This window comes from Enhydra lutris, unplaced genomic scaffold, assembly GCF_002288905.1.
Source record: "Enhydra lutris kenyoni isolate GAN:26980312 unplaced genomic scaffold, ASM228890v2 scaffoldscaffold4, whole genome shotgun sequence".
Taxonomy (NCBI): domain Eukaryota; kingdom Metazoa; phylum Chordata; class Mammalia; order Carnivora; family Mustelidae; genus Enhydra; species Enhydra lutris.
In genome coordinates, this window is record NW_019154088.1 from 56,166,291 (window position 1) to 56,186,909 (window position 20,619).

Here is a 20,619-nt window from a genome sequence, read left to right on the forward strand (position 1 = left end):
TGGGGCACCCAGTAGTTGAGCAGACTAAATCTAAAGCCATAGCTCCTACTGGTAACTCTTCTAACCAGCTCACCAGCTGTCACCTTGCACAACCCCATATCTGCCTTTCAGCATTGATGGAATGAGTACACCATTTCCTTCCCATCTTCAAGGGCCATTTAAGATAATGGTTTGGAAATGAGAGGTCAGGGCAAAATAATAAACTTTTTAAAAAGTCAGTATGTGAACACTTGGTTTCACAGTTCTTGACTATTTTGAATTTGACAAAATGAACTTCGACAAAAAGCTGCTTTTCCATCTTGGGTTGCTCACAAAAAAGATCAAAGAAGAAAGGGTTTATACATACAAAAGTATATAATTATACATGCCATAGAAGAATACCATACAGATGAATTTTTAAAGATCATTTTAATTTATTTATGCCTCTTCTACCCTTGATTGGCTGGAGTAATTGAGGAAACTGAACTCTCATTTTTCCTTCATCCTCATACCATGCTAATTTCAGTCTCTATGAGTTTTCATTCGTGACATTCTGGAAGCTGGCATATTCTCAACAAACCTTAAACATTGGCAAGCATAATGACAAGGTCTGTAGACTTCATGACAAAACAAAACTGACCTGTACTCCAATCTCTTGAAACCTTTGTCTGAATTCCACCCTTTCAAGGCTCATCTTGAAATCTTGCAAAGATCTTGCAAATCTTCTTCTCCACAAATGACTTCCACATTATTCTCTATGCTACAGAGGGGTTTCTATAGTGTAGTGGTTATCATATTCAAGTCGCACTATTCTATATTCAAATCTCTCCCTTTTCTGAGTTATTTATGCTTACAGTCTATATCATGCTATATGACAATGTTATTTTGTAGCATTCTAGAATTGTTCCATTAATTCGTCTTATTTCTACCCCAGGTGCAGTGTATTCAATTAGTCATAATGCCCATTTTCATCACTGGTTGTACAAGAGCACTCTTGTGTATTTTATTTTATCCCCATACTACACCCTCTTTATTCCATTGCTGCTGTACCCCGTGGTCTGTCACCTTCCCCTTTTTGTAAGGACAGCCACCTGAGGAGAAAGTTAATACCTACTTGCTTTGAGCATCTATTTCTTCCTCTATAAAGAAGGATAATACCACATACCTTAGTGGGTTGTTATGAGGAATAAATGAACTAACTCATACAAAGCACCTCAGTACAGCAAAGTGCATATGGCAGGGGCCTGATGATGGCTCCTATGAGCCCTGTTTGCTGCTTCAAATTGTAGTCGTCTGTACCTGTTAGCTCTTCTAAGAGTGTGAGTACCTTAGAGACAGGTCAATTTCAAATACTTCTTTATTATCTCATTTCTCCACACTCCACTTTGTGTACTATTCCATACATTTATGTTTACTGTAATTCTTGGGTTAGCATTCTACTAAACTAGATCTTACGTATATATGCTAGAGTTATTTCGAAATGCTTTTTTGCTGGAGGGGAGGTGGGTGGGGGGAATGGGGTCAGGGTGATGGGCATTAAGGAGGGCATGTGATGTGGTGAGCACTGGGTATTATATGCAACTGGTGAATCACTAAACTCTAGCTCTGAAATTAATAAAAAAAAACACAAAAAATGCTTTTTTTTTTTAAATTTTATTTTTTATAAACATATAATATATTTTTATCCCCAGGGGTACAGGTCTGTGAATCGCCAGGTTTACACATTTCACAGCACTCATCATAGCACACACCCTCCCCAATGTCCATAATCCCACCCCCCCAACCCCCTCCCCCCATTAACCCTCAGTTTGTTTTGTGAGATTAAGAGTCACTTATGGTTTGTCTCCCTCCCAATCCCATCTTGTTTCATTTACTCTTCTCCTACCCCCTTAACCCCCCATGTTGCATCTCCTCTCCCTCATATCAGGGAGATCATATGATAGTTGTCTTTCTCCAATTGACTTATTTCGCTAAGCATGATAACCTCTAGTTCCATAAAAATGCTTTTTTTAATCCAAGAATGTAGTATGTGTTAATATTTTTATTGCAAGATTCATGGTAATTGTTTATTAATTATTACATATTGAAAGAAAAGTTCTATCTACTGAAAGTAAAATTGTAAGTTAGTCTTCAGTGTATAAGAAGATTGCTGTTTTTCAATTCTACCTCTGGTGGCTTAAAAAATACAAGTACTCCTCCTTCAGTCATGTTTTGTCTTCCAGAATTTAAAGTAAGAGATATCTGCATCCTGCAACAAAGTGACAGTAACATGAATCAGACCCTCCTTATATGTACCCTATTTTGTTTTTTACAAATTCCTTCTGTTTTCAGGAGCTATAGCATTATGATTCACTGTTAAGAATCCTTACAAAACCTGAGCAAATGCTTAAATTAGAATAAAAATCATAGCCAGAATTCTAGACCTACACAAAAATACCACTATAGGATTTAGCATCATTATATCCTCTATCAGGTATAAATATCATATTAGCATCTGCCCATGGCATTTCTTAAATGCTGAAATATCTACCATTACTCTTCTGGACCAGCATATCATACCTATAATAAATATAAAGAATTGGGGCACTGGGTAGCTCAGTTGGTTAAGCCTCCAACTCCTGATTTCAGCTCAGGTTATGATCTCAGGGTTGTGAGATCGAGCTCCACATTGGGGCTCCATACTCAGCAGAGGTCTGCTTGAGATTCTCTCCCTCTGCCCCTCCCCTTACTCATGTTTGCTCATTCTCTAAATAAATGAACCCTTAAAAAAATAAATAAATAAATACAAAGAATAGGTCAGGGTATTTAGAATTGAAGTATCTGACAGATAACTCAAAAATGATTTGTGAACTTCTAGTATATTGCTTAAAAAAGTAAACCAAGGTAACGCAATAATTCTTAAGATGTGACATTTCATTGGGCAAGATGTGCATTTAATACTTATAAGAATTTCCACTAAGACAAAATAATAAATAACACAATTCAGTGCAGGTATTGTTCTTGATCCTGAAAAATAACATATATTCATAAAAACAAAGTTCCAGACATAATGTTCCTAGTCTAAACAACAGAAATAAATTCAAGTATTATCAATAAGTACATTTAGTTTGGGATAAGCTATATTGGCATTATCTTAACATAGATGCTTTATAAGCAAATTTCAATAAGTAGATGGATATATATATATTTATTTATATATATAATGTAGAAAATAATGGGGAAAAACAGGGAGAAAAACTTGAGTTAAAAAAGTGAGGAACAATTTTTTTTCTTTAGTTCATATGATTTCGTGTAAAGGAGGAGGGATTCTTTTCAGAAATATCCTTGGGAAATGAAAGGATGTGCAGTTTATCATTAAAAAAGTGATTAACAATAAGACCAGTAGTAAGCAGAGGCTCCCAGGTAGTTTGGTTGCTTAAACATCTGACTTTGGCTCAGACCATGATCTCGGGTTGTGGGATTGAGCCCATGTCAGTGAGGACTCTGCTTCTCCCTCTCCCTCTGCCCCTCCCCTCTGCTCACACTTTCTCTCAAATAAATAAATAAAACTTATAAAAAAAAAAGACAGTGTAATAATATATTAAAGTTAGTGGTAGGAAGAGAAAAGCCATCATTTTAGCAAGGACTTGATGTAACCAAATGCTTGATTTACTGAGTACTGTCTGTATTTCACAGTTAGATAATCTATAAACAAGACAAAATAATGTTATTGTGGACATTCCAAAAAGCACAACTGCTATAGTGGCACTGAACAGAGCTCTCGCCCCTGGTCCCCTCTTCCCTTGAACCCAATCACTTCTACAGTGTATTCTCTCCCTACCCTCTCACTGAACTCTTTCATCTTTATCTATTAGCTAAATATCCTGCTACCATCAAAACAAAAGCATTAAGAGCTAATACTTAACAAGCCTAACACTCCAAGACATGTTTTAAGAGCTTTTCATGTACTCACTCACTTACTCCCCATGACAATCCTATGACTAAGTGCATCATTAATCTCCATTTTGCTGATGGGGAAGACTGACGGACAGAGAAGAACTTGCCTGAGATTGAGGGATGAGGTCACAGGATAGAGCTGGGATTTCTACCCAGGGAGCCTGGTATAAGGCTCCATGTTCAAACAGGACACTATATGTCACCTCCCAGTGTGAAGCCCTTTCTTTCTCAGTTCTCATCCATCACTGGGCACAATACCACTCTACCAGTTGTCCTCCGAGTTCAAAAGTCAGATGTAAATCTTTGATGAACCTCTACCTTTGGAACGATCCCACACTATATCCCAACATTACCAAAACACTATAAATCGTCCACATTACAACTTGGTAGCCAATGAATGGCCTTCAGGATTTTTCCAGCTTGGAATTTGTTTAATGCATCAAGGAAGTTTTATAACCCTTAAGTCTCTTTAAGCATTTTGGTTGTTTACTTTTTCCACTGATTCATGTTCACTGTCCTGCAAAAACTGGGAACAAATTAAGTGCCTAACAAATTGTGGATTGCTTAAATAGTGGTAGATTACATAATGATACATATGGTATGCTTCCACTGAATAATTTCTTTATATATCAAACCCTGCTAACTTACTTCTAGAAGAAGCAGTCTTTGAAAACATATTTTACGATAGAAACCATCCACAGAAATGGCTTTTCTTTGCATTATCATATGTATAATTTCTGGCTTAACTCATTACATTTTGTGATCTTTATACATTAAACTCTTGTGATGGTCACAATTTTCTCAGAAATAGCCCATAATATTCCTCACTTTTCTGTAAGAATGAGTGCCAAAAGAATGAATAAATCACCATATTTTTCTCAGACATAGACATTTTGGCACACATCACATATTCACAGTGCTTCCAGAATGAGGCCAAAGGAACCAACGCTACACAGAGAGTGTGCATGTGTTTTAACAGTGCGGTAAGAGCTTTGACAGAGTTAAGCATGGGGCTGAGGTACGCTTCATCCTAGGGAGAAGTGGGAGGGAAGGCCAGGTATCAACCCAAGGAGACCATACCAGGTAGGAACTTGTGAAAAGCAGTAGAGAAAGAGTATTTTGACCCATGCACTGGTCAGGAAGTGCAGAAGACAAAATGTCAATCTCTGATTTGATTTCACCTTGAAGAAACCTCTTTCTCTAAGACCAGTAGTAATTTATAGTAAACCAACAGAAATGCATGGGGGACACAATTCTTTTTATCTCTTTTATATATATCATGAGGTTGATGGAGGATCAGTAAGAAAAGTTTTCAAGCACTAGAGAATTCATACTTCCTACAAGACTGATACGTATTAAGCAGTAGGAGTGCTTGGGTGGCTCAGTCGTTAAGTGTCTGCCTTCGGCTTAGGCCATGATCCCAGGGTCCTGGGATGGAGCCCTGTGTCAGGCTCCCTGCTCAACAGGAAGCCTGCTTCTCCCTCTCCCACTCCCCCTGCTGTGTTCCCTCTCTCTCACTGTCTCTCTCTCTCTGTGTGTCAAATAAATAAATAAAATCTTAAAAAAGAAGAAAAAAGTATATAAATGGGTCTTACCAAACCATTCTTAAAGTTCTCAATCCTTTTCTTCCCTAATTTGTTGGTTAGCCACCAGGCCCAGGTTGGCATATATTGCCACAAATACGTTATTAATAAAAAAGGCTGATATGTGATCCAAACTTCTTTCAAGTCATTGGCCATGCTGATTAACATCAGCCGCACACAACGACTGGTCGCCATCTTGTGGGACTGGTCAGTATCAACAACTATGGTCTAAGAAAATATTAAAAAAAGGAAATTAAGTGAATGCTGAGTATTTATCCAAGCTATTTCACAGAACTTTTAAGCTAGAAAGGACATAGAGGTCATCTAGGGGAGTGACTCTTTCAGTGGGACTCATGCCCATTTGCAGTCCCCATAGCTACTAATGGGTGTCTATAAGCTATTTTTATATATCCAAAAGCCTAAGAGAAATCATACACTTACCAGAGAAGATGGTGCAGGCTCAACAAAAGATGAAGGTTCTTTGCTTTTCCTTAGATCACCTTTAATGTATTTACTGATAACTATATGTCATTTTAGCAATAAAAGTTTTTAAACAAATTACTAATCCACTTAGCAAGAGATATGGACACCATGGGGATAAAATGGAGGAAGAGGATAAAAGCAGTTTCTGGTAGTGAACAAATCTGGTACTGCTCATCTAGTTAACCCCCTACCATTCTACAAATAAACTGAGGCCCAGAGAGGTAGTGACTCAGCTGTGCTCCCACAGACCATTAGCGGTAACCATTTCTACAGTCCAAATCACCTTATTCCTAGAGAGCACACTCATTCTATTCTACCCTAGAGCCTCCACAGAAAATGTGAAGATATAAATGGTATCTATAAACTTTTACATACAAGCAGAAATAGATTTATGTCTCAGCAGAAATCGATCTTCATTGAAAAGAAGAAAAATTTCGTGGTCTTTTGTTGGATTTTGTATGATTGAGTGAGACTGAATTCTTCACAAGACATTTGTCTTCCACTGGGTAACACTATGTGTAATTCATGAGCTCAGTGAAGCACAGGTGAAGCTAACCTAAAATTACCTCAGTTTGGCAAAGCTTTTCCTAAGCTCCTTCGCCATTGCCCCTCTTGAAAATCCCAGAAGATTTCATGTACTACAATTCAGCCAGAGAGAACCTTTCAATGTCACTATGATTTATGAATTGACAGAAGCTGGGCTTTAAGAATACTGACAGCCCACATAACAGTGGATTATTTATAAGCAGTATCTTCTCAATTTCTTTAGCCTTTATTAAAACTTAATGCCAAAGCACCATCAGCTAACCTTAACAGTGTTCCAGGTGCCATAAGGTTAAGTTTTGTAAATCATTCATAACATGGTAACATGTTAGTCTAACATGTCAGAAAAAATTCTAAGCCATGAAACATAGTGATACAATATCAATATATAACCACTAAAGCATTTAAATTATTCTCTGAGGCATTTTTACCTTTTGGATTCTCCAACTAGGGAATTCTTCACAATATTTGATTGCACAGGTCCTGGACAAATGTTAGATACAACTATACCTGGGTATGTAGCAAGTTCAGTTCGGAGGCAGTTAAAAAAACCCTAAAAGGCAAAAAAAAAAAAAAAAGGCAACAAATAAAATTAAATACACATATCTCATATTTGCTATTAGCATGAAATTACTTTTCTTCAACTTTTTATGGGGACAATAGTGGCACATTATCAAAATACGCTTTGAAATGCCTACTAAAAGATGTAAAATATAATTGGGCAACCTTACTAAACATCTTTAAGTGTAAGACTGGGAGCAATATAGGACAGACACGTTCGGGCATTGTCATCTTCCGGTAGTAATGGTTCGCCCCTCTTGGCAGTGGTGGCTCATGGCATCAGTGAATTTTTATGGTACATGCTGGACAAGTGGAAAACCACCCCTGGAGATTATTCCGACATACCCTGCTCACACCATCCCCAGCTCCCCACTCCCAAAGAGGTGTGTGTTCTCCACTGAGAATCACTGAGGTTGGGCCACTTTTATCCCTCAAAGTGGTCTAAAGTGCCAGTGCTGGCACAAGAAGGAGAGAGAGGGGTTAGGAATACCTAAGAGAAATTATCAGAGAGGAAGAAGAATTCAACATTTTCTATGTATATTACTATTTTAACAGATAAATCATTTCAGCAAACATTTACTTTTAGGGTTAGCAAGAGAGTATGTGGCTGATTAAAAAGTAGTATGTGTGCTTACTTGATGGCTTTTGTAGACACAAGCTAGACCCTCTAGATTTAAAGATATTGGCCATTTCTAAATCGAATAGGGAGTAAACATCTACTTCCCCTCATCTCTTTTCTAAATTAGGAAATGTTCCAAGACTGCATAGGTATAAGCTGAGTTAACAACTGAAGAGACTAAACAGCTAACTCAGAATGTGTTCTTTTACTGTCCACCATTAACCAGTTACCAGCTTCCAATGCTGACCACCAATCAACAGGGGCAGTTAGGGCTCCTGAGTCAGAGATTAATAAAGTGCCTAACTCAAACGGACAGGAAAAAAGGCTTTTTGTAAATTCAAGAACTCTCATACCCTTAACCTTTTGCCTCTCTGTAGCAAAAAAGGATGAGGACACCACGAAAGCCAACATGTCAGATGCAAATGCACCCCCTTGTCTGCAATCACGTCTGGTACAGAGTATGAACTTTTCAATGATAAATTCACTCTAGAGCTTGTTGGGAATCAAGAAAGGAAAAACGTTCTTAGAAAAGTGCTTCCCGGTCCCAGGGTTCAGCTACTGGTTTAACTAACTAGAGTCTCATCCTGCCATGTTGTATCAGAGGATCAAATCCAGCAGCACCACAGTGAGTCCTGGAGGGCAGGCCAGGCTGTGTTTCACTGAAAGCACTCTGCATGTCATGAGAAACTTGGCTGCCTTCCCTTATCTGCCTGCCTGAGACTTGCCCAATGGCTCTGCAGGAAGCGACTACTAACCCAGCACCAAATATGGGGACGTCGGCAGTATGGTTTCCGGTTCACCACTCTGCAACTGTCGGCTCTTGGCAGTGGAAAGAGGGTTCCCTAAAGAACAAGCTTCAGATCTTCATGAAACTGCAAGGACCAGTCAGCCGTTGCATCTCATTATTCCAACAGTGTAACATGCTACTTACAATGACTTTCAACAACATTAATTATAAATTATGTGTCTCCTATTGGCCTTAAGATCTAATTTGTTCCATGTTACAGTTTAATAATATTTTTTCATATCTATCCTGAAGCCAACATGAAAACTTCATGTCTTTCCAATATTAAATCCAGGAACTTAAGCAACCCAAGTCAAGCTTTTCTCCTAGCCTCTGCCATGACTAGCTTTTCTTTCAGTGAAGCTATGGTCAACAGAGTCAAGCCTAGTCCTAGTAAGGATATGAAGCCCAGGGCTACTCATCCAGTGGGGAGCTCCTATTTCTGACATGCACATATAGTTAGATCAGAGAAAATAAATGCCCATTACAATGGGGAAGGAAAAAGAAGCCACAGAAATGAGAATGACAAATACAACCTCAAGTGTGTGTGGAAGAAACGAGGTGTAGATCCCAAATTTGCCACAAAGATCTGGTAAGGATGAAGAGAAGGGTGACAGGCTGACTAGACTAAACACTTCTTGAGGGTAGGGACCATTTCTTATCTTTATATCTCCATGTTGCAGTGCATGGCATGGCACAGTGTAGATACTTAATACGTGTTTGCTGATATTAGGAAGATGCCTTTGAGATTCAAGTCCTTTTCAGCATCTTCTGGATATGTCCTCTAACAGAAGTCTCCATGGGTCATTCTTGCTCTTTCCTTACATCACTGCCCAATTCCCATAACCTCTTGCAGAAATGGCCATATCTCCCATATACATATTTAGATCAGTACCATCAGAGCAGCCTTACCCGCAAAGCATGTTTGCTGGCACAGTATCCAGTACAAAGAGGTGCAGATATGATACCCAGGAGGCTATTCACAGTAACAATCTTTCCTTGCTTCCTCTCGATCATGTGAGGCAAAACACACAATGTCAAGGACACCGTCCCTAAGTAGTTAAGTTCTATTAGCTCTTTGAAGACATCCAGGCTGGTTTCCACAACCAAAGAACGCTGGGCTCTTCCTGCATTGTTGACCAGAATGTCGATCTAGTTAAATAAAATCAGAAAAAGGCACTTTGGGGATGACCTGTAAATGGATTGATGCAGTTCTTAGGGATAGTTTGTTGTATCATTAACTTGAAAAAAATCAGTGGAATGGTGAATTTCCAAAAGTCAGCAAGAAAGAGAGAAAATAAAACCAGGATTCACCTATGGAAATAATTTCCCATTGTAAGTGACTTTTTATAAATATCACAAAAATAAAAGGCACAGTGAATTTTTACTTTCTTTTGTTCTACATCAACGAATTAGTACTTATTAAGGTATGGAAAGTACAAATTACATAAAGCCAAGACTGTGAGTATAAGAGACTCATGGGCACTGGGACCCATTTACCTAAAGCCCTTTCAGTGATAGCACAAAGATGGGAATCTCTTTCATATCTGTGTCAAAGCAAGACTTATCGATTCAAAATGGCTCCTTACTTTACCAAACTCCTGGAGAACCACTTTGGTAGCGGCTTCATGGGAACTTCTGTCAGTCAGGTCAAGTGGCAAAATGAGTATATCTTTTTCTTTTAAATTGCCATTCTCTAGATAAACACATTTAAAAATTAGTACAGAAGTCATGAGAGTTCAATCAGGCTTCTCACTACTTGCATTAAGTTTAACACCCACCCTACAACTCGACTTGGCAACAAACTCATTTCTGGTGGCTTTGTGGAAGAATTTCTCTCAGTGACCGAGAGGACTGGTGGTAATGAGGCAACATTTTTTTTTAAACATTTTTTTTTAGATTTTATTCATTTAGTTGACAGAGATCACAAGTAGGCAGAGAGGCAGGCAGAGAGAGAGAGAGAGGGAAGCAGGCTCCCTGCCAAACAGAGAGCCTGATGTGGGGCTCAATCCCAGGACCCTAGGATCATGACCTGAGCCGAGGGCAGAGGCTTTAATGAGGGCAGAGCCACCCAGCTGCCCCGAGGCAACATCTTTTTTTTTTTTTTTATTTGACAGAGAGAGAGATCACAAGTAGGCAGAGAGGCAGGCAGAGGTAGCGAGGGGAAGCAGGCTCCCTGCTCAGCAGAGAGCCAGATGCGGCACTCGATCCCAGGACCCTGAGATCATGACCTAAGCCGAAGGCAGCGGCTTAACCCACTGAGCCACCCAGGCGCCCCCTGAGGCAACATCTTATTAAACAAAAACCTAGCTGGGTCCCCAGGAAGTAGAGTGGCTCTCCTCAACATGAATATATACAGTCTAACATTGGAACATGCTCTAAAAGAAATCAAGATTATGCTACAAGCAAAAAAAAAAAAAAAAAAAAGCAGAAATTTTAGAGCTATTTCTTTAGAAGTACAGAGGTACATTTGTCTTATGATAGGTGCACAAAGTATAGCTGCCCTTTTACACACATTAAAAAGAAAAACAATTTATGCCTTCAGAGTTCCCCACTCACATGACACATAGGCACTTCCTTCCAGAGAAAAGGATTCCAGGAAGCAAACAAGGAACAGGGCACAGTCCTGAAATTCCCAATCAAGAAACAGATGGAGCTAGACTGGCCCTTTCTGTGGCTGTTCATCAAAAGAATAAGCCCTAATATTGATATACAATAAGTGGGGCACCTGGGTGGCTCAGTGGGTTAAGCCTCTGCCTTTGGCTCAGGTCATGGTCTCAGGGTCCTGGGATCAGGCCCCGCATCTTCCCCTTCTCTCTCTGCCTGCCTCTCTGCCTACTTGGGATCTCTCTCTCAAATAAATAAATAAGATCTTAAAAAAAAAAAAAAGAAAAAAGAAAAAGAAATGCAACAAGTAATGCCAATTAAAAAAACAAGCAAGGAGAGGAAATAAAAGGGGTAGAAAGGATTTATGGGAAAGTCTAAACTGTGAAACGTGAACTGTTTAAGAGAAATGGAAATGCTTGCACCAGTGATTCGACAGAAGAAAGGAAAACAACCAGCCTCACTCCAGCCAAGAAATGCTGACATGGTTTGTTTCTGCCAGTACAGGACTTGCCAGTCTCAACAGCTAGAGGAACAACTATCATAGGAAGTGTCGCTGCACAAAACCCAAGAGGCCTCTGATAGCAACACTGGGAAAGAGGCCTTGCGGACCTGGCTGCTGACTCCCCTTTTTTGGGTGGTTAATGTTTAAAGAACAACAGGTAGACAGATGACCAAAAAAATGGTCTGCCTGAAAATTCAAAATTATCTCATTTTAGGTACTAAATGCCCCATGAGAAATAATCACTTTATAACTTGAGACTGCTTTCATGTGACTATAACTATACCAAAACCCAGGCCAAAAAAATAAAAAATTAACATTGTTGCTCTATCTATGAATATGAATATGACCTCAAGCTGCATTTTAAAACCTAATTCAATTCCCATTCTTTCTTTTTGCTCTTTCATTTTTATAACAAAAATCTTATAGCATCCCATATGACTTTAATAGCTGACATTTTAGCAAAATGAAGGATCCTTTCTAATTAAATTTCTGTGGTTACATACATGTATGCCGTACATAACAATCAAACTGTTCTTTCTCTAAGACAAAAATAAAAAGGTATGTGGTCACTGAAAACCCACCAGCATTTGAAGGAATTGGTGGTCACCCCCTAATAGCAAGGGTCAGTGCAGAAGATACGTAGAAAGGCACACATAGATCAATGGAACAGAAGAGAAAATCTAGAAATAAGCCCACAATGATATGGCCAATTAATCCTTTACAAAGCAGGAAAGACTACCCAATGGGAAAAAGACTCTTCAACAAATGGTGTGGGGAGAACTGGACAGCAACATGCAAAAGAATGAAACCTGGACCACCTTCTTACAGCATACACAAAAATAAATTCAAAATGGATTAAAGACCTAAATGTGAGACAGGAAACCATCAAAAGAAGGGAGAGGTGCATGGGTGGCTAAGTCGGCTAAGTATCCGACTTTTGATATCTGCTCAGGTCTTGATCTCAGGGTCACTTATGTTTAAGCCCCATGCTGGGCTCCAGGCTGGGACTGCAGCCTACTTAAAAAACAAACAAACGAAAATCCTAGAAGGGAACTCAGGCAGCAACTTCTTTGACATTAACTACGGCAACTTTCTCCTAGCTATGTCTCTTGCGGCAAGGGAAACAAAAGCTATTGGGCCTACATCAAAATAAAAAGCTTCTGTACAACCAAGGAAGCCATCAACAAAACTTTAAGGGCAACCTACTGAATGGGAGAAGATATTTGCAAACGACATATCCAGTGAAAGCCTAGTATCCAAAACATATAAACAACTTACAAAAACTCAACTCCCCCAAAATGAACAACCCAATTTGTAAGTGGGCAGAATTTGCAATGACAAGGATGAAGCTAGAATATTATGCTGAGCGAAGTCAGTCAGTCAGTCAGAGAGAGACAAATAGCACATGATTTCACTCATATGTGGAATTTAAGAAACAAAACTATTTTAGTATGTATGCTGCGAAGGCGAGCACTAAGAAACAAAGGAAACAACTATAAAGAAAAAAGAAAGAGAGGCAAACCAAGAAGCCCACTCTTAACTATAGAGAACAAACTGATGGCTCCGAGAGGTGAGGTGGGAGGGGGGCAAGGCGGGGGGAGGTGAGTTGAATAGGTGATGGAGAGTAAGGAGGGCAAACTCACGATGAGCTCCAGGTACTGTATGTAGATGCTGAATCAGTGAACTATACACCTGAGACTAATAATACATTGCATGTTAACTAACTGGAATTTAAATAAAAACCTTAAAAAAAATGAGCAGAAAAAAATGAACAGACATTTCTCCACAGAAAACATTCAGATAGCCCACAGACACATGAAAAGATGCTCATCATCACTTATCATGAGGGAAATGCAAATCAAAACTCTAATGAGATGTCACCTCTCACCTGTCAGAATAGCTAAAACCAAAAGCACAACAAACAACACATGTTGGTGAGGATGTGGAGAAAAAGGACACTGATGTACTGTTGGTCAAAATGCAAAGTGGTCCAGTCACTGTGGAAAACAGCATGAAGGTTCCTCAAAAACTAAAAAATAGAACTATCTTCAATCCAGTAATTGCACGACTGGGTACTTACCCAAAGAATCAAAAACACTAATTCAAAGGGATACATGCACCCCTATGTTATGGCAGCATTATTTACAATAGCCAAGATATGGATGTGGCCCAAGCGTCCACCGATTGATGAATGCACCAAGAAGTCGTGGTGTGTATATACAATGAAATCCTACTCAGCCATAAAAAAGAATGAAATCTTGCCATTTGCAGCGACATGGATGGAGCTAAGAAGTAGAAAGTAGAATGTCAGTCGATAAGTTAGTCAGAGAAAGACAAATACCACATGATTTCACTCATACATGGAATTTAAGAAACAGAATAAACAAGCAAAGTGGTAAAAGAGAGAGAGACAAACCAGGAAACAGACTCCTAACTCTAGAGAACAAACTGATGGTTACCAGAGGAGAGGTGGCTGAGGGGAGGGGTTGAAATAGGTTATAGGATTAAGGAGTGCACTCACTTTGATGAGCACCTAGAGATGTATGGAAGTGCTGAATCACTACACTATACATCTGAAACGAATATTACACTGTATGTCAACTAGCTGGAAATAAGGTTAAAAAAAAAAAAAAGTGAATTAGAAAGGTGTCAGGAAAAGAGAAGAAAAAGGCAAGGGCAGCTAATGAAGAGATGCCCAAATGAAGAAGATTTGAATCTGAGCATTGGAAGCATTTGGAACCAGAGGAGACTGCCTGGGAAAATCCCACTCTTTCCTCTTAAAATTCTCAGAATTGTATTTGAATTCGGATTCTGGTTTATTTCTAGGAAGCACTGCTGCCATTTTAGATTTACTCACCAAGGCACCTTCTCTTCACCCTTTCCAGCTCCTGCACTCTTCTGGCGGACAGCACAAGGGACACTCCCAGTTTAGACAGCTGGTAAGCCAGCTCCTCACCGATCCCACTCGACGCTCCAGTCACCCATATCACCATATCGGTCAGCTCCCATTCTAGGGAGAAACACATGTGCAGTGAGCAGGAAATGGGCTGTGGATTACACCCATAAAAAAGATAGTCATAAACAATACCTCTAATTCTTAATAATTATTGAAGACAATAATATGTGGGGTTTAAAAGTTTAAATATCCTCTATTTACGGCCTTGATACTGGTGATGATCTCACAGGTATACGCTTACCTCAAACTCAGAGTTGTATACATTAAATATGTACCGTTTTTTAACATGCTAATCGTACCTCAATAAAGTGATTTTTAAAAGTTTTTAATTTAATATCCTCAGAAACCCCTCCTACCTAATTAAAAAAAAAAAGGCATGAATACAGAGACGTCTGTTGGCTCAGTCAATTAAGCATCTGCCTTTGGCTCAGGTCATGATCCCCAGGGTCCTGGGATCGAGCCCCACATTGGGCCTCCCCACTCTGTGGGCAGTCAGCTTGTTGCTCTGGCCCTCCCCCTGCTCCTGCTTGCTCTCTCTCTCAAAAAAGTAAAAAACAAAACAGTAAACAAGGAATCACACTTCTTCTTCTTTTTTTTTTTTTTTAGATTTTATTTGACAGAGAAAGGGAGCGAGACAGTGAGAGAGGGAATACAAGCAGGGGAAGCAGGAGAGGGAAAAGAAGGCTTCTGGCTGAGCAGGGAGCCCCATGTGGGTCTGGATCCCAGGATGCTGGGATCAGCACCTGAGCCAAAGGCAGACACTTAATGATTGAGCCGCCCAAGCGCCCCACCACACACTTCTGATTTGAGATCATAAAAATTAAAATTGGGAAATCAGTTTACTGTTTTAGTCAGACCATGCTAAAACCCGTCTAGTAACATTCCGAGCTCTAGAGACTTCCAGGGTTCAGATCCTGGATCCACCACACACAGCAAGGAAACGCCCTGCTGTGAAAACTTGGTGCCTTAATGTTCCACAACTGGAAAACTGGATTAATAAAACCTCCCTCATGGCATTGTTGAGAAAAAAATGAGTTAAAATAAATATCCAGAGCAAAATCTGACACATACTCAGTGCTTAGTAAAACGTAAACTACTTATTGCTAAAAGTGTTTAACAAATAGACTTTGCAGCAGCAACACACAGAATATTCACCCAATAATTTGCATATTCTAATTTCTCCAGCCAGGGGCAAGGGGGTTCTTAACTATAAAGGCTTAATACTTTTTATTACTTCCTACATGCTTAAACACATTACCTTATTAGAACCCTCACAAGAAACTTATGAAATAAGAATTATCTTAATTTTATAAAAAAGGAAATGAAACAGGATTACAGACGTTACCCCACTAGACTGCAAATTCCCTTAAGGCTGGGACCCTGTCTGCCTTGTTCACCGTTCAGTGCCTAGCACAGACACTGGAATATATAAAGAACTACATCAGTAACTGTGGAGTAAGCATCCCACCCCAGCAGAGCTGGGATATAAGCTCAGGTACATCTAGCTCCAAAGCCACACCCTGACCAGTGGTGCCCACATTTTAATATGATCAATCCTTTAAAACCCAACTGTTTCTTAAATGTTCAATAAAATAAAACTTGTCTTCAGGAAAGAGGTTTTACGTAAATATCTGAATCAAGGCTGGAAACATCCCAAATACTATGTCTAGGCGACAATGCCTTCCTGTCATATGATGGACTTCTATAGAAATGCACAACAGAGGACTCCTTCAGGAAGAAAGAATGTACATTCAGATTGACTGCTCATTATTCCAAAATTTTGCAATACTCAGACTAGAGAGTAAATAAAACTATTTACTAACTGGCATACAGCTCACAAAAATTCCTCCCTGTTTACTAAGCAAATATGACTTGAAACAAACAATGAAAGCCATTAGGGTCTTGCTTACCTCAGGACACCTGTAGTTCTGGCCCAGCCTGGAGAAGAAAACTTGTGTATTTAGCACCAGAGTTGGAAGGAAACTTCACAAGTTTCTCAGAGTTGGAAGGAAACTTCACAAGAGTTCCAGCCCCAACCCAGTTTGAGAATTCTCTCCTTAAGCTGTTGACTAACATCTATTTCATTCCCTCAAAGGATGTGGAAGCTAGTTCTCTCCAAAGCACCCCCTCCTTCCTTGGACTAATCTGATCATTCAAGGAGTCAAGGATTCTTTCTTATATTGTGATCTACCTTTAAATTCTGCAGCCCCGTAGTGATTGGCAGCAGCTCCGCTTGTAGTAACAGAAAAAATAAATCAAGCCTGGCTCACACATCCACAATCCCTTGTGTATCTGAAGATAGCTTACATGTCTTCCCTAAATCCTCTCATCTCTTGCTTCTCTTAGGGTAAATAAACACCTCCAATGTCTGTGACCTTCCCTCAGATGACATGGCTTCAGGTTTCCTCACTATTTGGCTCACACCCCTTTGTACAAACTCTAGCTAGGCAATGTTCCTATTGAAGAGAACTGGCCAGAGAAGGATCCAGGACACCCATGGGGTCTGGGCAATGGCTTGCTTGGCCACTGGGGTGTGTCCCAGGGTCTAGCTCAGAGGCCTTGACACATACAAGTGTGGAGGCCAAGAAAAACAAGGCTGTACCCACCTCGAGTCTAGCCCTGACATAAGTACAGCCATCTTGACAAAGCAAAAGCTGTCACCTTACATCCCCTCTCCACCCGCTCCCCTCGGTAATATGTGTGACATTCCTCAGGCATGCCTGGCTGCCCTAAAAGAAAAACAAACAGTTAACTTGCAGAGACCACAATCCTACAAGACAGGAGTCTCCCTTGGTTATAAATATCCTAGAGATTTACAACAAAGAAGCTATCTTATCAATAGCCCAACTTCCAGAGATAAGTAACTCAGTTTCTCAAGCCCTTAACACTGACCTCCCCTCCATTAAACTGAAGGAGGCTGAGGCGGAAGAAAATGGAAATAAAGTTAAACCTAAACCTCACTAACAAAAAACGCTTGATAGGAGGAATGTGACATTCCACCAGGAAACTCCCAACTGTCCGTCATGTTAGTGCCTCATTAGAGGGAAAAACGGCCTTGACTTGATAATAACCAGGCCTCCTAGACCCTGACAGTCTTCATTACCCTGACAGCCCTTCTGAACATCCCCTTTGTCCTCACCTCCAGCAGTCGTGGCCCAATTATCTACTGCCGAGTCCACCCCTCCTCTGCCTTTAAAAACTCTGACTGTAATCCGGTTCAGGGTCCAAGTCCCTACTCCGCTGTGTCGGGTACACTTGGGCCCAAGCTTAAACTTGCCAAATAAACCCTTGTGCGACTGCATTGGTGTTGGCTCCTTGGTGGTCACTCGGACGCAAAAACTCGGGCATAACACAAGCAGCCACTCAGGAGATACCCACTGTGGACTGCCATGTGTTGCTTCACACACTACATGCCTCCCACACCTGCCGAATCTTTTTTGGCAGTCATTTCAGAGTCCACTCACATGGTGGTTACTGCCAACTAAAACTTGAATTTTCCTCTGGTGTGCTGCTGCTGCTGCTGCTGCTGCTGCTGCTGGAGATTTCCTACTCTGGACTTGTGCCATGGATTTTTCTGGATCTCTGTGCAATATCTATAGTCACCCTTCAATTTCACTATGGGAGATACACCCTTGGAAACATGGAGAATTTCTCTACAAGGATACATAAAAGATGGGAAAAGTTGGTTGCCTTCAGAGAAGCATACTTGGTGGTTGGGGGCAGCTTTTAATCATATATCCTTTTGTGTCGTTAACTTTTGTAGCATGTGAGTATATTGTCTATTTTCTAAGGTGACAAAAATAATAAACCAATTATGAATAAATAAATAAATAAAATATAAATAAATAAACCAAATCTATCTATCTATCTATATCTACCTATATATTTTTTTTTACCTTAATAGAGTCTGCCTATCTTTCCAGTCTAAATCGTTCTAGGAATCTGATGGGGACCTGAGTGTAACTCCATGTGCCTTTAACTTTGTTTAATTATCACATTCCCAACCCACAGTATATTTTCTAGTGTTTTTTTTCCTAAAAACTCCCTCACGAAATTTTAACACCAGATATACTGTACATCTATTTATGTGCTCTGTACTTTATACATAAAGAGTTCTCGAAACCTTACTCTAGAGTCAACGCAGGTTTAAGAATGACTAAATTTAAAAACAAAGTTAAATTAAAATTTAAAAGCCATTAGCATGCAAGTTACCCTATTCTAAAAGTTCATAATAATAGCAATGTAACTAAATGTATCTTAAAATCCTTCAAAATTATTTTTCCAACAAAAGTAAAACACTGAAAAGATTAAATGAATTTCCTAAAAACTATTTTTGGTCAACTTTTAATTTTTGCTTGATATGTGATAGTAACTTTAACCAGCTGTTAATTATTCCTTCAGGCATTGGCAACATTCTTCCTCTTCAGCACTTGACATAACTAATGGATCAGATAACTTTTGCAGAATTAAATTTAAAAAACTATTTTTAGGTAATCCCAAATCCAAATTAACACAAAAGCACTCAGGATCAAATGGAAATATCCACAAAGCAGTCAGAGGGCAGCCATCAGACAAGAGAAGGACTCATCCAGAGGTCTGACAATCACAAGCACCTCTTTGCCACAGTTTTGTAGCGTTGACCCTGCATAGGTGTATTTTCCACCAACTCAATAATGTCAGCACTCCAGATGTTATCCCCAAGAAAATGCAACAAGACAAATGAAATATTAAGGAATAAGACTTTGTGCGGTAGGGCTGAGCTCTGGAGGGACACAAAGCACTGTACCATCTAAGACTTTCTTTAGTCCTCAGGAACCAGTTTTGACACCCTTGGGAGCCATATCGCTGCCCTGCCCTCCCAGGACCGCTTGGAAAGAAAAGTAAACTTCCTCACATGCGTTTTGGGTATCGACACACAGGAAACTAGGTCCAGGCAAACCCCTCTTCCCCTAGCGCTCACGGATCCAAAGTCTAGCTCCGGGTACATCAGATTAAAAACGCTGACTTTGCAAGAGTCGCTGTAAAGGCCAGACGTCGTGTCACATCGCTTGCGCACAAAAAATGTGTTTAGGAAACAACCACCAATATCTAACCAGGGTACAGATGAAAGTGGGAGAGGAAGAATGCCCCTCAGGATGCCAGCGATGATCTCGCCCCGGGCAAAATCCAGTTCTTTCCAGGGTGATACTTTCATCCCAGTATGTGCGTAGGGGGGTAAGTCCGGACACTCACTTTACTTCACCACTCGCGACAACTTAAGGAAGGAGATGAACCGGGCTCCGGTTATCAAAAGGAGGCTCCTTTACAAAATCAGGGGACGCGCACTGCTCGTCAAAGTGGTGGACTCCGTGGACGCAGCAGCAGAGCCCCTGGGAGCCCAGGTAAGAATTTCGAGTCCCGAGGGCGCTCCGCCCATTCCAGCGCCCTCCTCGTTCGCCATGCGAGCAAGGCCTCGCTGACCCCCGCGAGAGACAAAGGGACAGGACCGCCTCGTTGGCCACGGCTTTTGCCTCCCCCACAGGCAGCCCCAGGGAAAGGCGGAGAAGCTCCACGCCACCCGGAGGGATGCGGCGACACCGGGCACGGCCGCACGGAGCCCGGCCTCCCCCTCGGTGGCGTGGCTGCGGGTCCTCACCTGGGCGTCGCCCCTGCCACTCCGCCCACAGCAGGGTCAGGTCGCCATCGGCCCGCAGGAAGCGCAGCAGCTGCACCACGAGCGCGACGAGCGCGCACAGCGCCAGCAGCCACAGTAGCAACTCCCAGCTCATCGCGGCCGCGCGTGCCGGGCTCGGCGGGAGGAAGACTGACCGCGCAGGAGCGCACAGACTCAGCGAAGCCTCCTGCCCCGCGGCGGAAGAGCTGCGGGTCCGGATCCACCCAGCTAGTGGGCAGGCGGCTGGGGGGGCGGTCCCGACGCGCGCAGTTCCGCACCGCCCTCACCCCCCTCCCAACCCCGCCCGCGGGGAGCCGCGCCCTGGGCTGCGCCATGGATGTTCGGAATCGCACCACGCCGCGCCCAGAGTCGCGAACCCCGAAACTGCTGCTTTCGCTCCGCCTGCGTCTGCG

The 20,619-nt window shown here is 41.1% G+C and overlaps 1 protein-coding gene across 1 annotated transcript; it reads right to left on the reverse strand.

Moving 5' to 3' along the window:
• Nucleotides 1–2,008: 2,008 nt before the first annotated feature.
• On the reverse strand, nucleotides 2,009–20,380 carry LOC111139893 (dehydrogenase/reductase 7). The gene is made up of 8 exons (XM_022492321.1): nucleotides 20,189–20,380; nucleotides 14,455–14,607; nucleotides 10,078–10,184; nucleotides 9,401–9,640; nucleotides 6,956–7,077; nucleotides 5,940–6,012; nucleotides 5,511–5,726; nucleotides 2,009–2,227 (listed from the first exon to the last, which is right to left on the reverse strand). The coding sequence occupies exons 1-8, from the start codon at nucleotides 20,319–20,321 to the stop codon at nucleotides 2,180–2,182; spliced, it is 1,092 nt and encodes a 363-aa protein (XP_022348029.1). The 5' UTR covers nucleotides 20,322–20,380; the 3' UTR covers nucleotides 2,009–2,179.
• Between the last annotated feature and the right edge of the window lie 239 nt (nucleotides 20,381–20,619).